Source organism: Vigna umbellata, chromosome 8 (assembly GCF_029865625.1).
Source record: "Vigna umbellata cultivar VRB3 chromosome 8, Vumbellata_1.0, whole genome shotgun sequence".
Taxonomy (NCBI): domain Eukaryota; kingdom Viridiplantae; phylum Streptophyta; class Magnoliopsida; order Fabales; family Fabaceae; genus Vigna; species Vigna umbellata.
The window spans coordinates 4,747,268-4,763,712 of NC_142172.1; the positions used below are offsets into that span (position 1 = coordinate 4,747,268).

Below are 16,445 nucleotides of genomic sequence, written 5' to 3' on the forward strand. Positions count from 1 at the left end.
CAATACTAGGTAAAGAAAACACAAAACAAATATGTTATATAATTCCTAAAAATGTGAAATTCATTGAAGAAAATAGAAACAAAATGATAGATCCCTACATAAATTTTAGAACTAAAAAATATAGTTAAGAGCAAAAAGAGACATGACACATATAAGGGAAAAAACTAAAACTAAAAGACTCACAAAAATTGAAGAATAAGACAAAAAAAAACAATAAAAATAGTCAAGAAAGAAGAAAAGAAAATTATCTCTTAAAGATCACGAAACCCTAGCTCCTATTGCATATGATGTTACCCTTCTCCCATCCTTATAGTGTAAGATTCCAAAGAGAGACTAGAAATCTTTTAAACTCACTAAGTTTATGAAGAAACTTTGTTTAATCTCGTTTCAAGAAGAATCATTTAATAAGAAAATAGGACAATTACTTCTTTAATCACCTTAAAGAACAAGAAGAACACTTTCATAAGAGCAACTCAATTCTTATTCAATTCAACTTGAGTTGTATCCTTGCACATACGCTACAAAAAATGTGGTACTAAAATACCCAAAATTGGGATATCCAAGTGATATGGGACTTGAGGCTCCAACATCTTCTTCCATGTTTTGTTCAATTCTTGCATGTTTTTTATTAGGGTTTTTTGTTGGCTTTCCAAGTTCAAAGTTAGGCCTAAGTAAGGCTCAAAACTAGCCTAATTATGCCTCTGAAAAAGCCTACTATTATGAAGAAAAATGTATATTTATACATTTTGTAAGAAAGTAAGAAGAGCGAAGAAAATTCTAGTATTTTATTCACCAAAGTAGTAAAGTCTTCTTCTTTAAGGTTTAATCTTCTTCTATCCTGTTAGCAATGTATTTTTTAATTGAATACTTTCCGTCATAAGTGACACCGTTCCACCTTATTATCAAATTGTAGGGTTTGATACAATTGGCTAAATCAATACTGACATTTTTCCCTTTTAACAAAATGGGTTTTTGTAAAACGATTTTCAACACATTCTTCAAGAGATCTTGATTTTTATAAAATGTTGTGATGGCAACCACCTTAGATAGGTTGGGCCAAAACTAGCATATATGCATAGAGGGGTGTTTCCTTAGATGGATGGTGCGAAAAAGTGATGGTAAATGGTCCAAGGATTATGAGCTAAGGTGTGGATGGTGTAGAAACTCATGGCCTCTAGGAGATATGGTGGTGATGGTGTAGTTTTTGGTGGCTTCAAGAGAGGTGAGGCCAATTCAAGGAGGAAGGTGACTAAAGGGGCCTCTAAGGTTGTTCTAGTCTTAATCTAGGAAGTGTATGGCCTAAATTTGGCAACATAACATTACATTAATCCAAGATAAAATACAAGGGTGAACACACCTCTATTTATAGGCCAAAGGTGTCTCCTTCTATCCTTAAAAGCATGATCTCCCACCTTTGTTCTCATTGGCAAAAAATGAGGCCTTCTAAGGAGTGGACAAGTGTCCACAAATCCTCTCCAATGATAGAAGGACATGTGGTCACTCACAAAACACAATCCTCTCCATTTCTAGAGTGTCATGTGGCCACTACTAAAAGAAAATCATTTCCAATGGTGGAGGGACATGTGGCCACTACAAAAAAGAAATCATCTCCACTCATAGGGTGCCATGTGGCCACTTCTAAAAAGAAAATTTTATCCAATGGAAGCATGACACATGGCACACACTTTCCACTTGGTTTGGATGTCTAACTTAAGGAAAATCCTATGTTACTTAGGCCTTAATACAAGCCTTAAACAAACCAATACTACATGATCGAATACAATGACCTAAATTCCTACACTACTCTTCAATCAATGCTCCATGATGGCTCCAAAGGTGGCCCACAAGGTAGAGTTGATGTCATCTTCATGGATGACTTCTACTCTCTTGAAAGTGCTTGACCATGGCTAGGGGATTCGCCATCAATGTTTGGCTTCTTTGACAACTTGTAACACAACAATGCTTCATAGGTCTAAGGAAATAACTTCCTTCCATCTTTTAAGCAAAGAGTAGGGATGATATTACTAGCTTACTCTGCAACACTAATATGATACCTTTTCCAAATATTTGTTTTGTGTGAAAAGCTTTCAACATGTTCTTTAAGAGATATTGTTATTCACAAAACATTGTAAGATTATCTTGAAAGAATAAACAACCTGTAATCCCTAAAAATATATAAATAAGAATTTATAAGTTTGATGTGTATTATGAAATGTGAGACTTGTCAGAATAAGTATACTCATTATCTGTTCAAATAAAAACTTATTACATAATGCACATCACTAATATTACTTACATTTCTAAAAAGAAATACAAAAAAAAAAACAACACTTGGATCTAACATATTTGATATTAAACAACTTAACTTTGCGTCTATTAGGCTAAACTAACATTTTATTATTTAAACACAATCAAAACCATACATAAGATTTGTTAAACTTAGATTTAACAAAGGCTATCTCATCTACAATTTACATATTCGCAACTTTCTCATATCTCACAATATCATATTTCGTTGATGGCACCAATGGTGGCCATTGTTGTAGGATGATGGTTTGATGCTTGCGTCTCCGGACGATGTCGTAGGGGAGCGGTGCCACTTTCGATATGAGAAAACAAGGAATAGAGAAGGAAAATGGCTATAAAATGTCATTGTGAGCGACAATGTGGGATGCTTCTGTTTGGCATGAACAGAGGAAGGGAAAAGTTTCCTTACGTGAATGAAGAAGAAGAAGAATTCTCAGTTTTGGCCCCTTGATGTTTTTTTTTTAAAATTTTAATTCTCACTATAAACTAAATTATAATTAACACGTATACAATGACTTGTAAAAAAAATCAAATGATAAGATAAAAATATATTTCACGCGTCTTGAAGATGTGACACATCATTTAGTCACGTAAAAAAAATAACATTATTAATCATGAAAGATTAAATTCGAAAATTTTTAAAAAGAAAGGAATAAAAATAGATCAAAATTTAAAAAAATAAAACAGAAACCAAAGTAATAGTTTTAAAATCATAAACATGTTTAAATCTTTGTATTTAAACAGTGGATAGAGTTTCGTATTGTTTGAGAAAATCTAGCGACCACATCTACATACAAGGGTACGATATATTGAATACTGTGAAAAAGATTTATCGAAGGTGAAGTAGTGTACAGAAAAGGTGGGCCACTAAACCGTCGCTATTTATATTGCATAATGTATACATATCTGACACTTTCACGCAACGTTAAAAGTGCTTCCCTTTTGAAAATGTTTCGTTTTCTCTCAAAGCTCAACAATTCATTCATACACTAGAGAAAAAAAAAATAATATAAAAAAATCATAGGGACAGCCCAGGGAAGGGACTCTCTTTGTGGGGGTACCCTAAGGAACAGTCCTGCAGAGAAATGCCAGAAGTGGATCAGTGAATTAGCGTTCCCTATTTGATGATGCTCAACGACACCATCCAGATGTCGTTTTCATTGTCCTCTCCAATTATTCATCACAGTAAAGCTACGATTAATTGAATTTAAATATTTTTTGCAATATATGGCTCCTGCTATGTACTGTGACTTACAAGGAAGAGAACAAAAATGTGTGACCAGTTATTATATACTTGCTTCAATTGAGGCCATGTTGTTTTCACGTATTGTTAGGTCAACTTCACACATCATTAGGTGAGAATTAAGATTACTCACTAATTCCAACTTGACTTCTGATTTAAGTCTTGGGTAGGTCATACGCTATTATGTCCTTTGATTATTTCATTTTGCCAACCTTTGTGACAAAAGGGTTTTGCTCTTACCTAAAAAGATACCTTGCTATTTAATTTTAGTAAATATGTAACTACCACTTAATTAATTAATCTACATTATTCGTTACTTTCGTTATATGTTCACGTTTTTCAAGTTTTGTTATTTTTATTAGTGAACCATTTTTTATGATTAACCTATATTTGATTACTCTCTACTCTTTCTTTTGGCATTCGTTTTCCCTATCACATTCTATGGTTTTCTTTAGAAAAATAGTAGGGAAATTGTCTTTTTAATTAATAACTTTTTCTCTGTTTAATTTTCAATAATTCATTGAGATTTGTTTAGTTTTTTTTTTTTCATCAAGAGACTAGCAAATATCACATGCATTATGCAAATATATTTTTTTAATGTAGATAAATATAAAAAGTGTAAATTAAAAAAAATAATCTTAAAGTTTAAAGTATAAAAGTATAAAAGTATAAACACGTAAACTTAAGTTTTGAAAAATATTATAAACTAAATTGAGAATTAAAAAATACTATTTTAGTATATTCTCAAATATAGAATTATGCTGCATGTTAATTAAATAAATTTGAGCATAATATATATAAGTTAAACAAAGGGAAAATGCTCTTTAATTAAAGATTACTCAATAGTTATGAAAAATATTAATTTGATATCAAAACTTATAACATGTGTCTTGAAATAAAGAAGATATATACGTGATTACATGAGAAAAAGAGTAAGCATATAGGTTATCTTATTCTCAAGAATAAATATTCAAATATAAAGGTGAATGAATATCTTCGTTTGAGATGACATTTCTGCTTGTTAATTATGCTTTTGTTTCTTTTAAGAACCCTTTTGTTTTTATTTACTTGCATATGCGAGAAATGTTCATATTTAGGTTAACTTTTTTTAAATGTGGATCTCTGTTGAAATAAGAGATGTAACTATCTTCTCAATTTTAACTCAAATGGTTGCTCTTAATTTATTTCTCTTTTGTTAATACTGACATGTATTATTATAGTGATGTGATAACTCCTACTTGATTTAATTAAGATGAAAGAAACATCTTTAAATATAAATTAACTTTTGGGAACTATTGTATAGCTTTAAAACTTTATCTGAAGTTTGTCTTATTTAGATACTCTTACATATTCACATTTAGTGTTAGAATAAAATGACGAAATATTTAATCTCCATTTATTAGTTGTTTTATCTTAATCTAGATTTTTATTGTGTTCAATAATAAGATATCTACAAATATTATATAGTTAAGAACCAAAATAAAACACAAGAATAATAAAAAAAGAAATGTATTAAATAACATAGATAAGAAAGTTAAAAAATATTATGTCTAACTCTAAATTATTAAATATATAAATTTTAAGTACTAAAAAAAATAATGATAACAGTCTCTAACTTTCAAAATGAATCTCGGTTATTTTCTTTTTAGATCAAGTTGTCTCTCTCTCAAAAGAATTTATTTTAAGTGTGTAAAATTTGTTGGTTGAATCTAAATTTTTTAATTGATTTTATAGTTGAATATATTAACCAATTCTAATGATAACTAATTTTATTTATATATTCTTTAATCTTCAATAATTTTCGGTTGTTTGTAAAATTATAAACCAAATATTTATCTTTCTAAATTTTAAATAAAATTTTAATTATTTAAAACATAATAATCAAAATACTTTTCTAAATTATTAGATAAAACTTTGATTATCTAAAAAATAATAATGAAAAATACTAATAAATGATAATTACTTATTTTTCTAAATTTATCTATAAATCTTAATTATATAAACAGATAATAATCAAAATACCAATAAAAAATAAATTACTCACCTTTTCTAAAATTATTTAATAAATCTTTAATTATTTAAAAAGATAATAATAAAAATATTAATAAAAATAGAAAACATAAAAAAATAAAAATCATGATCATATTAATTATGAGCCACCACTTAGTATTAGCCTAGAAAAGATATCTAGAACAATTGTCTGTCATCAACATAAATGTTTGGAGTAATATAGGGACATGGTGATGCATCTCATCCAATTAGGTTTTATAACGGGAATTTAAGGCTTCACATGCACACGTATGAGTAGTATTATTTGTTCAATTAAAGACAAAAAATATTCTTACATATGTTGTCATGGGCTTTTTATACAATATACTTATAAGTTTATTGTATAAATAACACGTCTCTTAATATATTAATAAATTCCTTTGGTGAAATATATAGGTGTTGACTTGTAATGAATTTTGCATATTTGAATACTCAATTATGTACATACAACTTTTTAGGACTATATCTACATGTTGTGACTTTTAATTATAAATTGAAAATTAGTAAAAGTCATTTGAATGCATTAGATTTTTCTAAAATAGCCTCTTTTTTCTTTTTCTTTTTAATCTCTCATAGATAGAGTTATATGCATTCTAGTTTTCTAAATTTTTTTCTATTAATTCCTTATTAATTACACTTTTTTTAAAAATTTTAATCATCTACATTAAGAGTTTCATACTAAGTAATAATGTAATTAGCAAATATTAATAACATAAACTAAAATAAAATGGTTAAATATGATATTTTTTTTGTCTGCAAACTATTTTAAAAGATTGTTTTATTATTACGCTAAACTATATATATATATGTATGTATGTATGTATATAGTAAAAGAGATCATTATCCAATTTGAAAATTTTATAAGAAAAAATGTTGTCATAGTTTAATTTTGTTCATGAAAAGTTAAAACTATATGATACTTTTTTTTTATGAAATTGAATATGCCGTGTATGTATATACTAAAGTTTATTGAAGATTTGGTAAGAAATAGTTGGCAATTAATAGAAAGCTGATTGGTTGGTGAACATTTAAGTTGTCTCCGTTTTTGGATTCATTGTTTTGATCAATGATCATGGCCATTATAGCAATGGAAAGTGCAGCAAACTAGCTTCATCATCACCACAATCCTTCCCAACTTCAAAGGACTTCACCATTCTATCATTGCTTCTCTCTTGTCGTTTATTTGATTTTGCTTTTCATCTTTAAAAAAATTAGGTTTTGGAGTATATTTAAACAAAATTTAAAATTGTTAAAATACTGTTGTTATATTTTAGATATTATTTATTTGTCTGAAACTCATGTTGTGATTTTTTTTTAAAACGTTTCAGAAAAATATTAGAAAACAATATATTTAAATTATCTTATTCTTAATTCTTAAATCGAACAGAAATTTTAATATAATTTGCATGAAGAAAACGAGTGCATTGTTTCAGACATTTAGCTATTTGTTGGGTTTTACTTATAAATAGTTGCAATTGAAATGTCAAGTCGGAGGAAGTTAGGTTAATTGTCTTAATTTTTTATTAGTTTCTATGAACATATGTTTGTTGGGATAATATAGGACTTAAAATCATAAACCACTTCCTTGTACACATCACATCGCATAAAATATCATCACATCACCTTGATATACTAACAAAAAAGAAAAAAAAAGGCATCGGATACTCATAAAGTATTTAAACATTTAAAATCACACTGTTATTTAATAATATACGAAGCCAAATCTGAGATCGCATGGTGGGTGAAACACGACAAATAGCATTCAAGTAATTTTGAATATAATTTATTTTCTGGAAAATGTTTTTTCAACCATTTTTTATAACTTTTTACAATATTTATTTAAAATATTCTGTTAGCAACTTTTCTTATATTTAACATAATTTCATTTCATATGCGCCGTGATTACTATACTTATATATTTTAATTTTCAACTTGATATTTCAGATTAAATCTCATTGTACTGATTCTATGTATTGGTAGTACATATTTACTTTTTATAAGTCATACAATTTAAATTTTAATTATTGGAAAATTCTATAATTAATAAATTTTATTCTAATATTAAAAAATGATTACTAATTCATAATAAATATTAAAAAATTATGTCTATGATATTTTTTTTTGGAGTTTCAGAATATTTTGTCTGTGAAAATGGGTCCTGTTTGTACGAAATAATCAGTGCCAGTGCTGAAAGTGGAACAGAAGAAAATAAACATTGTGCATCTTCTTCTTCTCTCTTTTTCTTTCTCTCTCCACCTTTCAGTTTTTTCCATCACTTCCATGCTCGCCTAGGGTTTCTCTCGCTGTTCCTAATCTGGATTGATTTTTCTCTGTGTTGTTGGATTCCATTTGCTGAAGCACCTTGATGTCAATGTGCTCGGTGTCTACGCCTTCTCTTGCTTGCAGGTGCGGCTTCTATGTTTCCGATTGCGCTTCGTGCTGAACAGTTTGATTTCTGATATCTCGTTCCGTTAGTCTCCGATGAACTGTGTTCTCTCTGTTTGTTGTGTACACTCTGTTGCTTTGTCTTAGTCTGTTCAATGAGATTTCGACCTTCTACTCTTGTTGTTTCGGAACTTCATTCTGAAAAATAAGAATAAAAATAAGAAGAGGAAGAAGAATAAGAAGCTGCCGCTCTTGGATTCTACATTCTGGACGAAACAAACACAAACTACATTTTTAAATTATATATATATATATATATATATATATATATATATATATATATATATATATATCTATATATATTATTGCTTTTTTTTGGGAAAATTTGAATCACTTTGGATGAAATTTATTGGATTTTTTTTTTATTTTTATATAGCTGAATGATTTGGTTTAAAATTTTGATTTAATATGCCTTTTTAAATCACCTTCATTTTTGTGTGTGTTTTCGAAGTTAATTTCTTTTGAAGGTTTATCGATCCTTAAGTTGATTTGCGTTACTGTCCGTGCTTTTTGTTAATTTGACAATGTCGCAATAAATATGAACAAGGACTGGATTGGCTTACGCCTGCGGTTTCGTTTTCATTTGATCTGTTGATTACAACGACTGGTGAAGTTTTTGAATTGATAAGACAAATTGTTAGCTTCTCTTCAAAGGATGGAGTTTTTACTTGATGTTGGTTTTCTATACAGCGCAGCGAGGGGGTTGTTTTGCTCGGTATAAACTGGATCCTGCGCTTAAATGCAAGTCAATTAGGACGCTTAATTCATTTTTTAAAACCCTGTTATTTAGTCCTTGGTTTGTCTCTAGTTAATCATCTTTTGTTATAAAAGGACTGAATATTTAAAATTCTTATATTTTGTGAGATGGATTGGCTTGTACTCATCTTCACATTAATTACAAGAAGTGCCAAACTGTTAGAATGTTGGAAAGGAAAACAAATTAGATTTTTTGCGGTTTCTTTTTATTCCATGTGCAATTTGATTTGTGTTCCCCGCAGTTGACACTTGTCCTACAAGTAATGGGAGTACGAGATTGCTTATTTTGTAGCTTCTCTTATCATTTTGAAATTTTTTTATGTCCATCTTTGTTTTCATTTGATTTCGTTCTTTCATTTTTTTGGGGTCAATTTGTGTCCTTTCTTTTTTCTCAATTTATTATTTTATATTTCCGCTTTGTGTGCTGATGCATTCAAATGTTGGCATTTGCATCAGGGTTTCAATCTCATGTAGCTGGTAAAGAGGTGGATATATCGTTTGGACTTACAAATTTGATTTGATCGCACCAATGGTTTTGATTCTGAAAGTTGAACTGCAGGTTGACTGTCTTTGAGTTGGGAGTTTATGGTGTTTGATGCACTACATGAGAAATAAAGTAGAATAGACTTTTGCACTGAGAGATAATCTGTATCTGTTACCTCTACCACACCGAAGTTAGTGGTAAAATCTGTCTCAATGGGTTCATTCTCTGGCACTTGTGAAATTGTAGAAGCAAGGGATGACCTAAATACAGAGAAAGCTGCCGGGATGTATCAGTCCAATTCTGGATATAGCTTGGATGAAAAAAACCGGAAGCATCCTGTGCTGAAACAGGGATATAAGGATAATCTAGATGATGATATTAATAAGCTGTTTGAATCAATTACTCTTAAATCTTCATCAAGGGATTCTGGCCTTTTACAGGATGGTACAAGCCCTAAGATGAAAAGTTCATTGAAAAAGCCAATTACAGTGGGTGCTTCTCGGTCCCCACGAGTTGGATATTCTGAGCCTTTGACTTTGAAGCAGGCTTTAAGAGACCTATGTATATCTAAGGCATCAGAAATGGCTTCCATGAAAAGATTATCAAAGTCAACTGCTTCTCCAAGAATATCTGAGGTTGGGAAGATACAGACATTGTACAATTCAGTTGTAGTTGAAGGTAGACAATCTGGGCCTTCTAATGTTGAGAATAAAGGGAGTACAAGCGAAATATCTCTAGTGCCAGAAGAGAGCAGCTCACATGCCTTGGATAAAGCTTCCCAGTCTCATCCAACTGTTAAAAGCACATCACTAAGGCAAAATGTTCAATCTTCCAAAATTTCTGTTGCAACTACTGAAAATGGTACTGGGGCTTCATTGATAGGTGACTTGGCTAGTTCATCAAATAAAGTTGGGGTTCTATCGCAGTCTTTGGAACCTTCTCAAATAGAAAAACAAACATGTGCATCTTCTCCATCTAGTTGTAACACTAATGGAAGTAAGTTAGACTTGTCTGAAAATGCTTCTTCCTCTAACAAATTAGGAAATAAAGCATGTGTATCAAAGAATGGGCACAAAGATAGGTTACAAACAGTCTGTTCCTCATCTACTTCAGTAAATGGCAGCAGAGTGTGCAAATTGTCACGACATGCCCCTCGTACGGTCAAATCAATTATCAAGAACAAAAGTTTGGGTAAGAAAAAACTAAAGCAAGATTCCTTTTCTGCTGTATTTGATCCTACATCCAATGAAGTAAATAACCAGTCAGTTACTAGTACAACTCAACTTGTTTGTGAGAGATGCTGGTGTGCTATAGAAAACAACAAAGGTATTATATCATTGGACTCTACTAGTTCTGGAGATGGAATAAACTCTGTTAATGTGCACTCAGGCTCAGCACCAGCTGGCTGTAATAGCGCCAGAGAAGTTACAAAAGTGAAAAAGAATACCGTATTGAAAGAGCAACTTGAATTTTCACAAAGTTCAAAGAGTAGTCAAGGTGACTACAGTAGTAGTACAAGTACAAGTGATGAGAGTAATCTCAGTGGGGCTAGTTGTGGCAATAGGCCTCACATGTCAAAGGATGTTAGATGGGAGGCCATACGACATGCTCAAATGCAGCATGGAGTCTTGGGCTTGAGACACTTCAATCTTTTGAGGAAGTTAGGTTGTGGAGACATTGGAACTGTATATCTTGCTGAGCTAATTGGCAAAAGTTGTTTGTTTGCTATCAAGGTGATGGACAATGAATTTTTGGCAAGAAGGAAGAAGATGCCTAGGGCTCAAACTGAAAGAGAAATATTAAGGATACTGGATCATCCTTTTCTTCCGACACTGTATGGGCAGTTTACCTCAGATAATTTATCATGTCTGGTCATGGAGTATTGTCCCGGTGGTGATCTTCATGTTCTACGGCAGAAACAGCTTGGTAGAAGTTTTTCAGAGCCAGCAGCTAGGTACATGCTAAGAGAATCTGTCTAGTAATATATTATGATTTTCTTTTCTGGTGAGGATTATATTATGAGCTACCTCCCTGGTACTGCATTTTTAGATATTCAACAAATGCTGTATTTGGTAGAGTATTTTCTGGTACAGTTTAGTTTGTTTTGTTCTCCTTGTTTCTGAACTCTCCCTGAGCTCATTCTTCATAAATTATCAGTTGTCTTGCATTTATGGCGTATCGAGTGGAGGCAATAAGGTTTAAAAATTTAATATGTTTATTTAGTATATTATATGTTTAGTTTCTGTGTTGTGTATATATGTTTTATGAATTTTAAAATGATGCATTAACAATTTAAATACGAATGCAGCTTATATCACTGGAAAAATGAAATGTGTTTTTCACCTTTTAATTCCTGAAGTTATGAAATAGTGCGTAATTGTGCTTCAGGATACCTGGTTAAGTAGAAAAGTGACAGAACATCAATTGAAAAGCTAATATGATACGGAACATAAAAATTACACATGATACTGCTATATACTTACTTGCTGTCACAGAAACTAAGTCTTCTATTAAAAGTGCAAATAGCAGCACATGTGTCTAATTACACACCTTACCATCAGATATATATACTCCTAATGCCTAACTGCCATGAAATATTTTCTATAAATAATAGCCATTGTGCAATTTCTAATTCAGTACTGCTAATATTGGATAAGTTCTTTTCTATTTCTCATACTCCTAATAATAACTACCTCAATTTCATTGATGGATACTTTTCTAACTCACTTGGATACTTTTTAAGGAATATATCATGTTACTACTTCTGTCCCAGTGTCTCCTTGATATGCTTTCATGCAAATCACTTGTGTGATGCATCTTTCTTTTGCCATGCCTCAGCCAAAAACTATACCTCTATTATCCTACTAAACAATCAGTATCCGAATGTGTCCTGAATATTTTAATTTTTGCAGCGTTCACTGCTAGCTAGTGCAGTCTCTGTTCTTGAAGGCCACTTTGTTTAACGTTGAAAAAGTGGGTTTTCAATTATTGAATAAATTTGGTAGTATTAACTTCCTCCTGCACTTGTAAATATGCATCTGCTTTCTTGTTTCAGTTTTTGCTTTCAGCTTGTAAATGTTTGGATATGTGGAATTGGGCAATGCCCATGAAAACATAACACCGGTGATGACATTGTTCTTGCAAAGAGTGCATAGCTTGTCATTTGACACAGTGAAGTTCCTTATTTTAACCCCAGTGACTGGCAGAGTACAATTAAAAAGAGATGGCATATTTAGAAATATCTTGTGTGACAAGAACTTCATGAATACCTTTCCATGTGAAATTAGGAGTGCTTGCATATTTTTTAACCATCCTTATAAAGTCTTATGAAATGTAATCCGTGTGAACTTTCAATATATTGCTATCATTATTCTTGTTGTTATTGTAATAATAATTGTTATTCTAAATGTTCTAGTCTCTATAAAGAATTTCTTTTTTCTTCTCACCATATTGTCTATGTTAAATATGTTGAAAATTCTACATGAACTAAATATCTGACTAAATTATAATATATAAGAAGGATGTAAATCTCACTTATAAGTTAGTTTTGTGAAGTTGAGTTAAACATAAAATTACTTCTTAATATAGTATAAGAGTCATTCAAAGCCTAATTTAGTCAAGTTTATTGGGGTTGTTGTGTCACTCACTTTCGGACTCATGTTGAACCACACCCGCACATATTTAATCCTATATCTGAGATGCTCATTCCTTGCATGAGGCATGGGTTCGATTTCACATTGATTAAAGATATGGTCAAATCATAATATATAAGTGAGATGCAAACTTTATCTTACGAGCTAGTTTTATGAAATTGAGTTAAGAATAAATTCATTTCTTGATAATCTATATATTTAATTTTCCTGCTTATATAAATGTTTAATGAGTGTTGTTTGTGTCTTTCATGAACAGGATTAAGCTAGTAAAGAATTGAATCTAGCAATATAGTTTTAACAAGCAAAATCTATCAAGAAAGTCTTGATTGATAATTGCTATCGTACATGCATGCAATTTTGAACCAAATTATATACCATACATGCACTGACTATTCAAGAGCAAATTACTTTGATAGCTACCATAATTGAAAGGGATTTCTGTTCGTCAATTTTGTTGGTTTTATTCAACCTTGTTGGCAACATTGAACAAATATTGGAGCTTGATTTTGTATTCACAAGAAACTTTGTACATGCAGGTTTTATGTAGCTGAAGTCCTTCTTGCTTTAGAGTACTTGCACATGCTTGGAGTGGTTTACCGTGATTTGAAGCCAGAAAACATTCTTGTTCGAGAAGATGGTCACATTATGCTGACAGATTTTGACCTTTCACTTAAGTGTGATGTTAGCCCGACGCTTCTTAAGTCATCTGATGTGGATCCTGCTAAGAATTCTGGTCCTTGTGCACAATCTAATTGCATTGAGCCATTTTGTATTGAACCATCCTGTCAAGTTCCATGCTTCAGCCCCAGACTCCTACCTCCTGCCGCAAAAACAAGGAAATTGAAAACAGATCTTGCTGCCCATCTCAGATCATTGCCACAGCTCGTGGCTGAACCCACTGACGCAAGATCAAATTCATTTGTTGGTACACATGAATATTTGGCGCCTGAGATAATCAAAGGAGAGGGACACGGAGCTGCAGTTGACTGGTGGACATTTGGTGTTTTTCTATATGAGCTTTTATATGGCAGAACACCCTTTAAAGGTTGTAATAATGAAGAAACGTTAGCCAACGTGGTGTTGCAAGGTCTCAGGTTCCCTGATACCCCATTCGTTAGTTTCCAAGCGAGGGATCTCATTAGGGGGTTGTTGGTTAAAGAGCCTGAAAATCGTTTGGGTACAGAGAAAGGGGCTGCTGAGATAAAACAGCACCCATTCTTTGAAGGCCTTAATTGGGCCTTAATTCGTTGTGCTATCCCACCAGAACTTCCAGACTTGTGTGAATTTGGAGTTTCAGAGATGACTCCACAGTCCCAGTGCAAGGGTATTCAGTATGTAGAGTGTAATGCAGCAGGAGAGCAAGTGGAATTTGAGTTGTTTTAAAGAGACTCTTCTTTGGCAAGAGTGGCATTCTTGTTATGGATTCCCTTGTTTTGGCTCTATGCTTCATGTGTCGAGCTGCAACAATTATGTAAGCCTTTGTTGTATAGTAGTTTTGATTGTAACAAGGTAAAATGTGTCTTGAGGTATAGGAAGTTCACCTTATACAGCAACTTGATACTCGCGCTCTGAAAGTATAAATTCCTCAGAACAAAAAAATGTCATACTCGTCCAGTCACCATGCTGGAGGGGCGTAGATTAAAGAATTTTGTTACCTGTAGGCGTATGTACAAGCAAAGATCCTTCTGTAGCAACAATAAATAAGAGTAAATCCTAGAAGCAATTTTATAGACTTTTTAAAGTATTGCGCAGACTCTAAAAAGGTGAGTGCATAATGTGTTAAACATGCACTTGAAAGATAATTTTGGTACTAAATTAGTCATGAAATACCTTGTAATCAAATAAGTTGGTGGACGAAGTTAACAAAATTATGAAATTGTATATATTTTAGAAGTTTGAGGACTCCAGTGCACAAACTTTTCTCTAGATACTGTCATAATATAATATACAGCCTTTATGTCAGAGGCTGTTCCTTGTAAAGGCTGTGCATGTGGGACAGATTGATCATCCATTCTACCATGAATTGTCGCGAGGTATTTCTTACGATTGATTCGTTTGTATCGTCTTTTTAGTGTTGTTTTCTGTCTATCTTTCCAATTCCATGAAAATGTTCATATTGGGATAACAGGTGATAATTAATTAACAGCAGAGTGAAAATTTTTACTAGCCTTGATAACCTTCTCGTTTAACACTGATCAAAACGCTTGTTCATGCTGCTTGCGACTTTATGCGTTGCATAATTTCGATTATGATTGTTTTAGTTTAGAAATATCGTTTGTTAGAAGGGTGTACTTCTGCAGTCACATGCTGGAAGAAATTTTAGCCATTAAAACTAAATTATATACATTAAATATAGGTTAAATCCCTGTCCCTATTTTTATAGGGTTTTCTAGTTCGATCTCTGTTTTATTAGAATCTCAATTTACTCCTAAAAAATGCTAATTTGAGTCAATTGAGCTCCTGACTTAACGAGATTAAGTTTTTGATGAGGTGCGAGGTTGAGGTGGCCAGTTTTTAAAACTATTATGAGACCTTTATACGTGGCATTTCATTAATGGATTTTAAAACGTGATATTTCATTAATGGATTTTAAAACGTGGCATATGCAGATGAGAATTTAGGGATTTAGGGTTAGTTGTTCTTAAAGATTGGAAAACACTTGAAGTTTCGAAAGAGGGAAGTGCGAAAGCAGAAGACACAACAATGTATATGGGTCATTTTTGTTCATCTGGCTTATACTTCTTATACTTCTCACTTCTTTCACATCCTAACAAAATGAATGTCTTTCGTGCGAAAGCAGAAGACACAACAATGTCTATGGGTCATTCGTGTTCATTTGGCTTATACTTCCTATACTTCCCACTCCTTTCGCATCCTAACAAAATGAATATATTTCTTCTAGCTTCATCAGTTGTTGTGTCCGATCATATAATCACGACAACAAATCTGAGGTCGAATGTAATCTTTCGAACCCATTCAATTAAATCAGTGCGTGAGGGAAATATTTGATTAGTGAAAAACTTATATGTGTAATCACTCTCAACCACTTCATTTAGGAGAGAAGAAAATTCAAACATAAAACCAGAATTTATTTGAAAATCAAGAAAGGCATAGTTATCCATCTTATAATATTAAATACAACCTATAATAAACATTAAAATATTAATATTTAATTACTAAAAAACATGATATATTCAACTTTATATAATAGATAAAAAACATATTATAACCATTACGATATAAATTATCAATTAAATTAAAAAAACAACAAAAAATAATATCTATGATATTATAATTACAAAAATTTAGCATATTATCAATTAAATTAAATTCTAAAAATATTGTTACATATTACAAATTAAGTAATAAATAACAAATAACAAATAATAAAATATTTTAAAATTTAAATAAAAACTACCAAATATAAAATTCTATAAATTAAATCAAAAGTTAAAAAAATTAACATATAAAAAAATGTATATAATAAATACATAATAAAAAAAATATT

At 31.3% G+C, this 16,445-nt stretch overlaps 1 protein-coding gene across 1 annotated transcript; it reads left to right on the plus strand.

Annotated features, from left to right (window-relative positions):
- Positions 1 to 7,776: 7,776 nt before the first annotated feature.
- On the plus strand, positions 7,777 to 14,678 carry LOC124821889 (serine/threonine-protein kinase KIPK2-like). The gene is made up of 3 exons (XM_047293833.2): positions 7,777 to 8,005; positions 9,257 to 11,238; positions 13,474 to 14,678. Exons 2-3 carry the CDS (start codon positions 9,497 to 9,499, stop codon positions 14,318 to 14,320), a joined length of 2,589 nt encoding a protein of 862 aa, XP_047149789.1. The 5' UTR covers positions 7,777 to 8,005; positions 9,257 to 9,496; the 3' UTR covers positions 14,321 to 14,678.
- Positions 14,679 to 16,445: the final 1,767 nt, after the last annotated feature.